This window comes from Colius striatus, chromosome 2 (assembly GCF_028858725.1).
Source record: "Colius striatus isolate bColStr4 chromosome 2, bColStr4.1.hap1, whole genome shotgun sequence".
Taxonomy (NCBI): domain Eukaryota; kingdom Metazoa; phylum Chordata; class Aves; order Coliiformes; family Coliidae; genus Colius; species Colius striatus.
The window spans coordinates 107,877,802-107,890,613 of record NC_084760.1 but is presented as its reverse complement, the minus strand read 5'-3'; the positions used below and the strand labels follow the sequence as shown (position 1 = coordinate 107,890,613).

General features: G+C 39.6%; 1 protein-coding gene across 1 annotated transcript in view; it reads right to left on the bottom strand.

The window, feature by feature from the left end:
- The window catches only part of TIAM2 (TIAM Rac1 associated GEF 2), a 174,300-nt gene that overhangs the window by 22,149 nt on the left and 139,339 nt on the right, over positions 1-12,812 (bottom strand). Inside the window, exon 16 of the mRNA XM_061989021.1 lies at positions 8,976-9,079. Coding sequence (XP_061845005.1) covers positions 8,976-9,079 — 104 coding nt within the window. The remainder of the gene's footprint in view (positions 1-8,975; positions 9,080-12,812) is intronic.

The window sequence follows — 12,812 nt, the reverse complement described above, 5'->3', positions numbered from 1 at the left end:
GAATGCAAAAACTTTTCTCAAGTGCTGACTTAGAAACTATGGCAACCACTGAGACATTACCTTTGCAGTCATGTTCATCTTTCACAATGTATTTTTGCACTGTGCCTTCTTTGGAGGCAGAGAGGGCAACCCTTCTCTCTTGTATATAGCAGGCATATTTTGTTTCCAGTGTTAAAAGGAGCAATAGCCTTCCTGTAAAGACAAATATAGATCCTCAAGTCCATATCAGCCTCTCCCCTGATTTTGTTGGGGTTTTGTTTAGGCACTACAGAAGGATTCTGCTACCTCAGAAGGAAATAATCACCATGTGAGTGAAGGTCTATGCCTGCCTATAGTATGCTAACAAGTAGAGACAGAGGCAACAGGTAACAAAACATGAAAATCTAGTGGAACATCCCTGTGCATCTGACTCAACTGAACACTTACTTTTTTTTTTTTTTCACTCTCCTTTCTCTCTCTTCCTTTCAGATATCTTTCTGTTATCTTTGATTTTACAGAATCTGCTGCAGGCAGCAGATTATTCTGGAGTTTCAGATCTACCTTTAGCATTGCATGTTCCTGACAGCACAAAATAGGAATCAAAGCCCCATTGAACTGTATGATGGTACCCAAGATGCAATATTTGTCTGAAATCCTCTATTGCAACTTTGTGTGAGTCTAAAGTGACTTTGTGCCCTACGGTAACTGTTGGGCAGTATGACACACCTCAGATCACACTAAAATTGTGCTTAAATACTTCTGCATCGCAAGTAAAAAACATGTATGTTGTCAGAACTGTAACTGAACAGTTATCTCAGCCTTAAAAAAAACCCCACCAAATAATCTATGGCTGGCAGAGAGGCTATCCAGTTCCCTGGGTGTGTCAGAAGTGTGATTAGATATCTCTGCCTTTCACTGCTGCCATATCCTGTGCAGCAAGTGACTGGGGTTGCCTTTGGAGGGCCAGGATGGTGGACTCACAGGCAGCTTCATCAGTGAAGTCACAAGTGTCTCCGGAGACACTACTAACCGTATCTTTTTGCAATGAACCAGGATGTTGTCATATGTTTCTCTCCTGGTAAACCTTATGAATTTTTCCACAAAGAAAAGCTGGATTATAAATTATCTCCCACCAGCTTCTTTCGTCTGCAAGCACTAACACAACACAACTTCTTCTCCTGATCAAAATTATTTGCATGTTACACTGACAGCTCTTAGAGTACTTTGAGAGGATGTTTCCTTTAGTCAGAGAAAAGAAAACAAATACCACCTGCCTCCCAAACCCCAGCAACTCACTGTAATAGCAATGCAAGTTCACACTCCTACATGCAAGAACTGCACAGTCTCCCTTCGCTCTACTTTATTGCTGATCTTGTGCCTCCCTACCAGCAATCATGCATGCAGGTCTCCATCCACAACTTGACCTAATACCTTGAGTTACAGGCTCACTCTAGATAGAGCACCTTTCATGCTTTAAGCTTTATGGTTTCCAGGCTCCTCACTATGATATCCAAAAGAGACATCCATAGGGTGGCTCTGCTGCATTTAAAGAACTGCCACAGGATCAGTGCAACATAGTGAAATCCAGGACTGGGGTCAGTAGCAATCCCTCTCTAGCAGGTTTACAGCAAGCCTTCTCTAACCTACAAGTCCACCAGTTTTGGTGCCTTCTCTGCAAGACACAATAAAGTACCAAGCCTTAAATTAGTTAGCAAATTCTTATAGACTTTTAAGAATTTCACTCATATTCTTCTCAAAAGGCACATGCTGACAGCAGGAGTCCGGCCATGGCTCCATGCTGCTGGAGCCACTCAGCAGCTCTGGTCAGGCACACCACAGGCTGAGCTGTCTGTAAGGCAAGCATGGTAATTACCGAAGTTCCCCACAGGCTTCTGTCTTGCTGTTGAGGCAGAACTGTCCCCCTCCAGGCAGGACTGAATCAAGGGAAAACCACCGCAGAGGAACATGCTATTTTCCCATGTTAGCTTTTAGACTCCCTAAAAAGCATCTCACATCTGGAAGGAAAGGACATTTGGATTGCAGAGGAGTATACAGGATTTTGAGAGTACTATGCTGTTAATCCCCTTCATACAAAGAAGAGATAAAAGGGATGTTAATTGCAGAGTACTCCTTAAGCTTTTGGATCTCATCAACTGATAAAGAGAAGTTCTCACGATTAAAATAAAGGAAAGATCCTTAATGTCCTACAGATGCTGAGTAAACCTTCAGGCAGGCAGCTCTCCTGCAATTAATGGCATGCTGTGCAAGTGGGAACTGCCTGTGTAATGCAAAATAGAGCTAATGAGAAGCTATCATTATGAAAATCGTTTAACTGGAATTGCCTCCGAAGCAAGATATAGATTTGGGGACACGAAGGCATCCAAGTACCTTTTTCTTCCTCTTATTTCACTTTTCCCAGAGGGTCCTTCATTGAACTTCTAGTCATTCCTGGTTGGCTTGACTTCAATGTAGCACAACAATTGGCATTTATTTGTTTAGTAATAATATTGACCTTCCAAAGTTTTGATTTTTATAGTGTTTGCTTAAAAAATATTTTTTTTTTAAGAAAAATCACTCCACATACTTTTTTCAAGCTTTCCCAAGGTTTCATTTCAATGTTAATGTTTCTCTGAGGATGTTTTGGGGGTGGGGGTCACTAACTGACTAGAAGGGATGTCACACCAAATGGAGAGAAATATGGCTGCGAAATCTACCAGATGCATGTTAACATATATACACATACTGCCAATGTAACCAAAATACAATCTGTAAGTGTCAGTTTTTCTGTTTTACATACCATCTCTCTGCAAATCTGCCTTCTAGTTCAGCATATTTTGGTAAATCTTTTAATTTTCTCACTGAGAAGTCATTCTAGGAAACTGTTTAATTTTGGTGGGGAAGAATAAACGTTTCTTGAAATTTATCTGCTGAAAGACAATAATCTACAGCTTACAAACACACATTCAGACTGATGATCCCTATCTCATCTGAGAGTGAAAGTGTGTCATCACCAGCTCAAAATAAGTAAATGAACCACCACAGCCGAGGATTACATTCACTGGCAGCACCAATAGAAAGCTGTTGGGTGTGTTTTGAGTTACAGTGCCCTGAATTATCCCACATCACATATGCTATAGATCACATGCTTGTACAATGTTTTCGAGGTAACAAATCAGAGGAATACATCATTCCCAACATCCACTTCCTTTGTTATTGAAGATGAAACACCATTCAAATCATGCATAAGTGCTGGACAATGGTATTGATTGTCTGCTGGGACTGGACTATATGAGTATTGACTACAGACAGCTTTCATCTCTACTATTCCATGACAACTGTCATAGTTGTCTCCCTCCTCTTCCCAACATGAAACCACAATTTATTCTTTAACAGCTATGCATTCAGACAGACTAGCAATGAGATATACATTCTTTCATTCAGGTTTGAACCTAGACCTGAATATATATTGTACCTCAGGATTTTTACCCTTCAGTTACAATAGCTGCAGGAGAAATTGATGTCTTTAGTGGTACTTCCAATGAAGTGGTTTGGAAATCAGTTTCAGACACTTTGAAGACAAAAATATTAATTTCTTGAACTTATGAAAACCATCGTGTTCCTATGCGACCTGATCTAGGTGAACCTGCCTCTTGCAGGGGGATTGGACTAGATGATCTCTAAAGGTCCTTTCCAACCCTACCATTCAATGATTCTGTGATCCTCTCCAGTACATGGCTATGCTGCACACAGAAGAGGCCAAAACCACAAATGCAGCAGACTCTTTACAATACTCCCTGATTTTCATCACGTAAATAGCAGTGTGAAATCAGCTAATAGGTAACAGAAGGATTTCCTTTTTAAAGCCACAACACATGTATTTTGCATCTGCTGAAAGCACTGTTTTGGGAAGCTGGATGAAGCAGAAGTGGGCGGATGGGTTTGCTTTCTGATCCAGTCTCAGTCTCTGCATTCATATCACTTGGGCATCATCTGACATGCAAACCAGCTTCTCAATTGCACATATACTTTAGATGGGTTGGAAGAAAAACATCAATAGTTTCCTAAGTTAGGCTACTATGGCTCCCTGAGCACAGGAAGCAGGACTATATGCAGGGAGATCAAAAGCCAGTTTTCTTACCATGGTCCCAGATATGCAGAGTTCATGGAAATATCTACTTCTCATTGTACTTACAAAAGTACTTAATTGGCAAATAGATGACTGTCCACAACTAGTATCACAATAAACAAGAATACACAGGCTTCAAATGCACTGACTGGAAGGATGACTGCATAGGACACTTAGGAATCCAAAAGCAGACTTTTGAAATACATGAGGACATATTTTGCCTATGTTCTTTTTATCCCTGTATCTAAAAATATGCACATTGCAAACAGGACTTCGTTTCAAACTGCACCTCATCCCTATAAAAAGCATTTGATGAAATTGCTCCATCCTGCAGGAGATGCTGATTTGTGTTTGTCAAACATGTTATGTGCTCTGCTGACCAGACTTGCTGCGAGATCTTCATTTCCTCACCAGATGGAGGCAAAGTGAATATGGCTGTCAAACAGGAGTGGAGAAGGAGTTTAGCTATGTGAAGCAGCCCATGCTAGGGAAAGGTGTTTAAGGACTTTTAACCATCACTTCTGTTCACTGCATTAAGAATGGTATTTCCAAGGAAAAAAAATGTTTTCTCCCTCTGCAGTGTGTAGTATTTTTTATTAAGAGGTGATGGAGATAGACTTGTCTTCATATACACATCTGATGCATGATCAATAACCTGTTCTGAGGGTAGATTAACTATTTTAAGAATCATCAGCAAATGCAATTTCTCTCAGTCTCTTATATCTAACTTATTCCCAGAATCAACTTTACTTCATTGTCTGAAAAAAATAGAGCACTACTTTAAAAGCATTAGAAAAACCAAACCAGCTGGCCATTCTTTAGAAAGCAAACTCTTGTTCACATTCAAAGTTTCTCATTACAGTAGCTTCCGCTTCTGCATCTGTAATGTTAATTTTTGAAGATGCTAGCAAAAACACATTCTGCATTCATTGACTATTTTTACCATGATTACAAAGCCTCACACGAGCTATTTTTAGTGGATTTCTTAAGTTTCTCAAAGACCTCTAACACGCAGGTGAGAACATAATGAAATTATGTGAAGTACTTGCCCAGACTTTTTTTCCTTATGATCTGTAAAATATTTAAAGTCAAAATACACCTTCCCCATCTCACACATATTCATGTGAAGTTCCTTCTTTCCTTCTGTTAAATTTCATATGATTTCAGAAATACTGATCTCTGATGATACACCAAAAAATCAGAGCAAATGAAAGTCAGATCACAGCAGCCTTAGAAGGGACCTTAGAATAGTAGCTACTAATATGGTAGAATTTCACCTTTTGGCTATGTTTGTCTTTCATAAAAGGACGTTTTTAAAATACTGAAAATACAAAGTAAAGATAAGCAAGGCAGTAAAAGACTACTAAACTTAAAAGAAGCCATAAGCTAGAGAAAGCATTTCTAACCAATACAGTTTGCAATTAGAAATCATGAGTAGTTGTATTTTTTATTTATTCCACTTCACAGTAACGTGCTGAGCTGCATCAGCTTTGATGTATGGAGAGCTTGATTCTTGGCAACAGCCGATGTACAAGGATTCAACTGACAATTAGTTCTTAAAATGATTAAATGCAACTAAACCTAATTGGGCTGACAGGCATATTCAATCCCCAGACCTTCTGAGGTCCTCTATTTTTCTGTCAACAGTACGCCTACACATTCCAGGACCAACAATGGCAAGGACAACACCGCACTGCCACATAAACAGTATTTTAACACAGTTTGAAAGGGTACTGCAGCAGAACGTGTTAGAGGTAAACATCTATCCTTGTTAAATAAAATAGAAAATAAAGCTAAAGGTATTAAAGGTTATACATTAATTCTCTGGGACATCCCAGAGAATACAGAGCTGATAAAACTACTAAGCATCTGGAACAGATGGTTCTTGATGTTCATGTGTTTTTTCAAAAACATTTTATAACTTAAGGAACAATTTTCATTTCTGGAATAAAACAATCCTCCCTTGACCTTCTAATTCATTTGTCAGCTCTCAGGTGAAAGACAAACGTACAAGTGTTCTAAACTCATTCATTTTTCAGACTACAAAAAAAAATGAATGAAGGGATGACTGAATGAACACATGTTTGAATGTAGTACACATGCAACAAAAGACTTATCCTTTGAGATTACAAGGCACTTCTGAATTGCCTCCCTGTACTTTCAGTTAAGGTGATGCTGAACCTTAGCTTGGTATGAGATAAAGAGATTAATAGTGGAAAAACAACAAAAATGCTCCAAATGAGAAACACCAAAATCTAGAAATCAGATATGCACCCATTAAATCCAAAGCTTTAAGATAATTTTTTATTTACTTACATGTTTCAGGGGAAAAAGCAACCGCAATTCAAAGGAGTCTGCTCTCTCAGAGCCAAGTAATTACATCTACAGTTGCTGTCAACTGGGAAGTGAGCATCTCTAGCTGTCTTCTCCCCTGAAATAATCCCAAACTGCCTGTTGTTCAAGGCTGTTCTCAGAACCTCTTAGCACCACCAACGTCTTCTCCACAGAGCTGTGGTTGCAGATCTCCTCTCCCCCATACTCCTGCGACATTGCCTAATGCTGAGGTATCTCAGCTACTGCTCTCCCACAGACACGGGTCAAGTTAGCACATTGCAGGAAACAGAAGGCAAAGGGGGAGAAAAAAAATAGCAAACCCAAATCCAGATGCTATGCTTTTTGAGGCTGCACAATTTCTTCAAACTATCTTTTATTAGCTATAGCTATTGTTCATCTGGTAAGCAGACCCAAATCACAACTATAAAAACAGAAATTATTTTAATTCCTTTTATGCTTGATCATGAAAGCATGTACAATATGCACTACCCAAATTTACTGTGAGGTTTGGTGGGCTTTTTTACTTCTACATCTATTGGAGAAATCAAAAGGGTCAGACAAAAAGCTCTGACAGTAATAGGCACCCTCCAACAGAAAGACAGCAATCAATTACAAACCATTTGCAGAAATTGTAGAGCTGTCACAGGCTCCTTTACAGCTGCAGTTCAAGTCAGACTACCCCTGATTGCCAAGCCATTTCCTCTCCTTGTACCTACAAAACTAGGCCAGCTTCAGATATTTTTTAAAATGCCACTAGCAGACCTGAATGCCAATCCTAGAAGCATGGGCATACGCAGTTAGTTCAGTAAGTTGTGCACAAGCCATTAATACTGCTTGCTAGATGTGACAGATCTGAGGCTGGAGAGAGGGCAGGGGGCAGAGTTGTCTTCCCCTCTATTTTGACTTTAAACTGTAGCAGGTAACTTGGAGCATTGGAGAAAATTAGGTGCATTCAGAGCAACAACTAGCTACATGAAACTCTGTATCTAAATCTTCCTGCACTCTCCCTAATTTTCTATCACCTGGTGCATTTGACACAGTCGATAAGGACTGTCTTTGTTTTCCTGCCAAAGCGGGACAGCTCAGATGTGTATGTCTGCACAGCACATGGGAGGCAGCCTGTACTCCAGGTGAGCAGGGCACCTGGGGCAACCTGGTGAAGCACCAGCCACTGAAGCATCCTAAGCCTTAGGGTCACCTCTGTGGTGCTTCCACAAAGATTCCTGCCCCTAAAACACTGCAGAAGCCCTAGAACAGGACAGCAGAGAAATACACATTATCCCTTCCAAATGAACATCACGTCCCAGGAAAATAAAAATGCAGTTTATTTTTGTCTGGTTTCAGGGACTGTTTGGAAGCATAAGCAATGTGTCATAGGGATATAGATTATCTCTGTAGGAATCCCCTGTACAGCAGGAGGTGGGCTGAAGACCCACAGTCACTGAGCTGCTTCTTTTCTCTTTAGTGAAACTACATAAACTTACTCTTTAGGGAAACTGCAGTCTATGTTAGATTGAAGTGGATTACATAGTAATTCCAAAAGTAAGAGAGGATCAGCTCCTCTCGGTAGGCATGGCTAGAGGCACAATCTGGTTCTGGTCTTACGAGTTTTTACATTCTGCCTTATTTCTATCAGTTTCTCATACAACATACCACAAGACAGTAAAAGCAGAACCATAAGAACTTTAATTTTGTTTCTGTTGTGCAAAAGAGTAATGTAAGTGTTATCACAAATTTGTTCAGAGAGAAAACCAACTCATCAACAGAAGAAAAAACCCTCAAACATTTCTGTTGTCAGAATGGCAACAGAATGCCTAGTAAAATCATGGCCACCAACAAAAATTACTACCCATGCCAACAGCCAGAGGGTTCAAAATGATATGCACTTGAGTTTGGACACAGTTTGCAATTTAACTGACTCAGAGCAAAACAAATGACAAACTGCTCTTTGAAGACCAATGCATTTGAATGTGGACATTAATTCTGGGAGACCTTTCCTCCAAAGGCCTGACTGAGAGAAGGTGTGAGCATCCATCACTCCAGCTGCAGTCAACCAGTAACTGCAGACACAGAAAGGTTCTCTAGATTACAGAGTGAGAATCACCATTTCTCACTGCACCCTTCCAGGTGTAAAACTATCCATGTTAATTGAGTGCTGCTATGACCACTGCAAAGTCAACAACGAGCCTTAGAAGTACCAGCAAAAAAATGTGAACCAAACTGAAGCAGCTAGAAAGCTGTAGCAGCTTTACTGTGCTCTGCAGAACTGGGTTTGAGCAACACAGAAACATGAATTTGACAAGTCTCTGTCAGCCACTTGTCCCCATCACATTGCTTTTGGAGAAGCAGCAGCTGTGCTGTACATGCTGTCCTGTCAGGGTGATATCAAGACAATAAAACACTAACTACAGTTAATATGTGTAAAAATGTTACAAACTGCTGCCACACACACATAATTCTTTCCCACAAAATGCAGAGTGTTAACACCACAACTCTTCTTGTTCATAAAGATTGCTAATATCAAGAGTGTTCTTACCCTGAAAGGTGGATCAGTCTTCTCCCTGTATGGCACTTGGTCCAGAGTGCCATCAGTACTGCTCCTTTTCAAGGTGGATGTGACATCAGGCACGTTACTAAAATCTGCATTCAAAAGAAAACAAATAAATAAATCAGAGGTTTATAGGACAGGAACAGGAAGAGTATTTGCTTTTCCTGCAAGTGCTTTCCATCTCTAGCAGAGATACTGTAGGGGGAGAGAAGGAATACAAAATTTGTGATCCTCCCCATCAGAAAATAATACAAGAGGTCAAAATCAGGAGTAACTATGCTTAGAAACTATGCTTTCAAAACAACAGCTGGACACTTAAGACCCTCTGAAGCAATGCACATATCTGATCTATCAAAATAAACCTAACACTCCCACTAATGGCATGCTTTCAAAGGTAGCATTATCTATAAACAGCACACTCTGTGCTGAGACAACCAGTGAGGGTAATTAACTGCACTCAGTAGCTCCCTTTGGATAAGCACACTATTGTTTGACACAAATTTGTTGTGAAACCCTTAAAGATTTAAGAAGAAAAGAGAATTCTGCCTTGGAACAAAATGCCAGAGTTCGTAACATCGACAAATCCCTTCTTGTTACTAATAGTTTACCAATTGTACTAAGTTTGGAGTCCATGTACATAGTAGCCAGCACAATGCAAAAGCCAGAGGAAGCACTGCCCTGCTGTACTTCCTGGCATACTGTAGCTTTCAGTAACACTTATATGTAAACTCAACATCTATCCAACAATGCTGAACGGTCGGGTAAAAATGATGGGTTCTTCTCTTTACATTTCCTCAATTGGCTGCTTAAAATCTGCAGAGACGTTTACATGGACATTGTAAGTAAGACTCTTAGCACTAGTGAAGTGATTTTTGATCAGGAGTATTATCAATCCAAGTAGCTGAAAATCATAAATCAACCACCAGGAAAAAAAATAAATGAGGATTTTTACCAATCCCATATGATAAAATAGTAATAAAATGAAGGAGGTTTTTAGTGTGCTGCATTGTTTCCTAGTCTTTAAGCCTCTAGGGTATAATTCACACCACATTACCACATTTTCAAAGTCTTTCTCAACACCTACAAATGCTGGAGATTTATTTTTAAGTGAAAGCTGAGATTCTCATTTAATCCCTGCCACCAACAACTGAGGTGGCAATTAAAACAAGTATCACTCATCTTGCAGTAAAATCCTGAGAATAAGCAATAATGAAATACTGAAGGACAACAGTATCACTCTGCCTGGGTGCTGCTGTTGTCATGTCCCTGCAGAGCGGGACCAGCTCCTCTCAGCAAGAATTGGCAGACATGGACTGAAGCAGGGAGAGAAATGGGAATTTTTGGATCAAAAGAGCACCTCATAGCCCATGAAGAGTTTTCTTGGGGAGACAGAACATGGCAGACAGAGTCCATGGGAAAGGCAAAAAGAAAGATGCGAGTAACTCAGCACGATGCCACCTTGAGACTTGATTTTTTTCATATGTTATTAAAGTGCTCATGCCAAGCTTAGCATTGAGGTGCCAAAGACTTGACTGTTCTGTCATTTCCCTATCCTTGGAGAACCAAGGTCCCACCACTCTTCTCCCCTCAGGCTTTTTTACCTTTTCCTCTTGGAGTCAAGTGTGGCTTCTGATATCTCAGAGCCTACACAACATGCAATATCCTAAGATTTACCACCTTTGCAGAAAAAACATACTTTACACAAATCCACCAAACAGTCCACCCATCTTCCTGAAAAAGTTAACAAGGAGACTGCCTTGTCTGTCTATTTTATCATGCTTTTACACCTCTTCCTCCACCAAGCCAAAATAATACTCTCCTGCCCTCTGGTAATTTTCAGTCTCTCTTCTGTATATGTGTATACATGAATGCCTATTGACTTCCAACTACCAAAGGTAGGCCAACCCCTAAAATTTGAACTGACTTTTAAATAACATTTTCTTGGGAGTCATACAATGCCAAAGATATTCCCTCCCGTTGTTTCCCAGTTGTGCCCGTCTGCACTTCTGCCCCATATCTCTAAATGACATGTACCCAAGAGAGATGATGCAATGGCGTAAAGCATCTAGAGTTTGATCTCCAGTAGCTATCAAATGAGAAAAAAATATACCCTTTCCTCAATCTTACAAAATGACCATTAAGCACATTTGTCCTTTACCAAGCAGGAAATGCTTGGTAAATGAGGAAACGGCCTCAAGTTGTGCCAGGGGAGGTTCAGGCTGGATATTAGGAGGAATTTCTTTACTGAAAGGGTTGTCAGGCGTTGGAACTGGCTGCACAGGGAGGTGACGGAGTCACTGTCCCTGGAAACGTTGCAGAGAGGGATGTATGTTGCACTTAGGGAAATGGTCTGGTGGTTGATAGGGTTGGGACAGAGGCTGGACTTAAAAGTCTCTTCCAGCTGAAATGACTCTATGGTTCCAAGCAAGAAGTAAAACTAACCTATGCAAGCAATGAAGAGAAAGTATACATGAAGGAAGGGGAAAATGATCTAAAATAATCAGCAGACAAAATGAACAGAAGAAATCAGGATAATAACACCCGAAGTAGGGAAAAAATGTTACATCACTTTGCCCAGATTATCTCTCTTTTCCTCCCTTCACCTTCAAATTTGTTTTCCCTTTGTTGTCTATAGGACTGTCAGAGGTATGTCTATATAGTCTTGCCCATTTTTGTAGCATTTGCTATTGGCAGAACGTGTCGCTGATGGTAGTTAAGGTAAGTAACATTAAATGTTGTTTTAAATAGTAAAGACTAAAAAAAGTTACGCAGAAAGGTTCCAAGGTGAAAAAGGACATCCTACTGCACGTTGTATGCCAAATTAACAGGGAGGGAAGGAAGGAAGGTGGGACGTATGGCCTGTTGACCAGTTTAGCATCTATATCCTGTCTCCCTTTCCTTCTTTACTGTGTAAGCAGACTTCCTTTGGATCTGCTCCTGCAAACCATCTAACTATTCCCAAAGAGCACAGAAGCATCAACATCAGCTGCATAGCTAAAATAACCACAAATGAAGGAGCAAAGAAAACGAGCATTACCTTAGAGGATGGATAATTTCAAATGCAAAGCCTAAGGACATAAATACAGCAGCAAGTTTCATATTGAAATTCTATTTCCAGTACTAAATGAAAGGGGACTAACAAGTCAAATCATATAAAATGTATTTTCTTTAAACATTAAAATTTGGATCTAGCTCTACAAGGAGATTCACATCAACAAAGCAGTTCAAAAATAAGAATGTAAAGCTGTTAGCTCACAGGCTGTGTAACCACCACCCTTTCAGGTAAAACTAGCAATAAAACTGTAGAGAGAGTATGCACAGAATTAAGAGAAATATTATGGTCGTGAAAGTATGAAATCATTCCAGTACATAACATTCTGGATTTTTGCTGGGAATGGGCACAGAAAACTATTCAAGGAGACACACATTCTAAAAATTATCCAAATGCAAGGTCAAATCAGCACTTTCTGGCAATTTTTTTAATTAATGTTATTTTTAAAACCCCCCAAACAACCTATCCCTAATGTTTCTTACTATAGTTACATTACTGACTAGTTAAAAAAAACCCCATGAACTGCTTTGTTGGAAACATTGCTTCAGAAGCTTTCCAGTACAGTAATAGTGAGTACATTGTGACTAATTCTGCCTATAAAGGTTCATTACAGTGCTACATTTAATTTATTCTATTCACATATTTGTGATAAACCTATTTAAAAATTAAAAAAAAGGGATTGATAATATTGGGTTAAAAATATTATTTAATTGTATTTATTATTTATAAACAATTGGTTTAATTCTCTTCACATAATTTTCCTCTACTGCAGT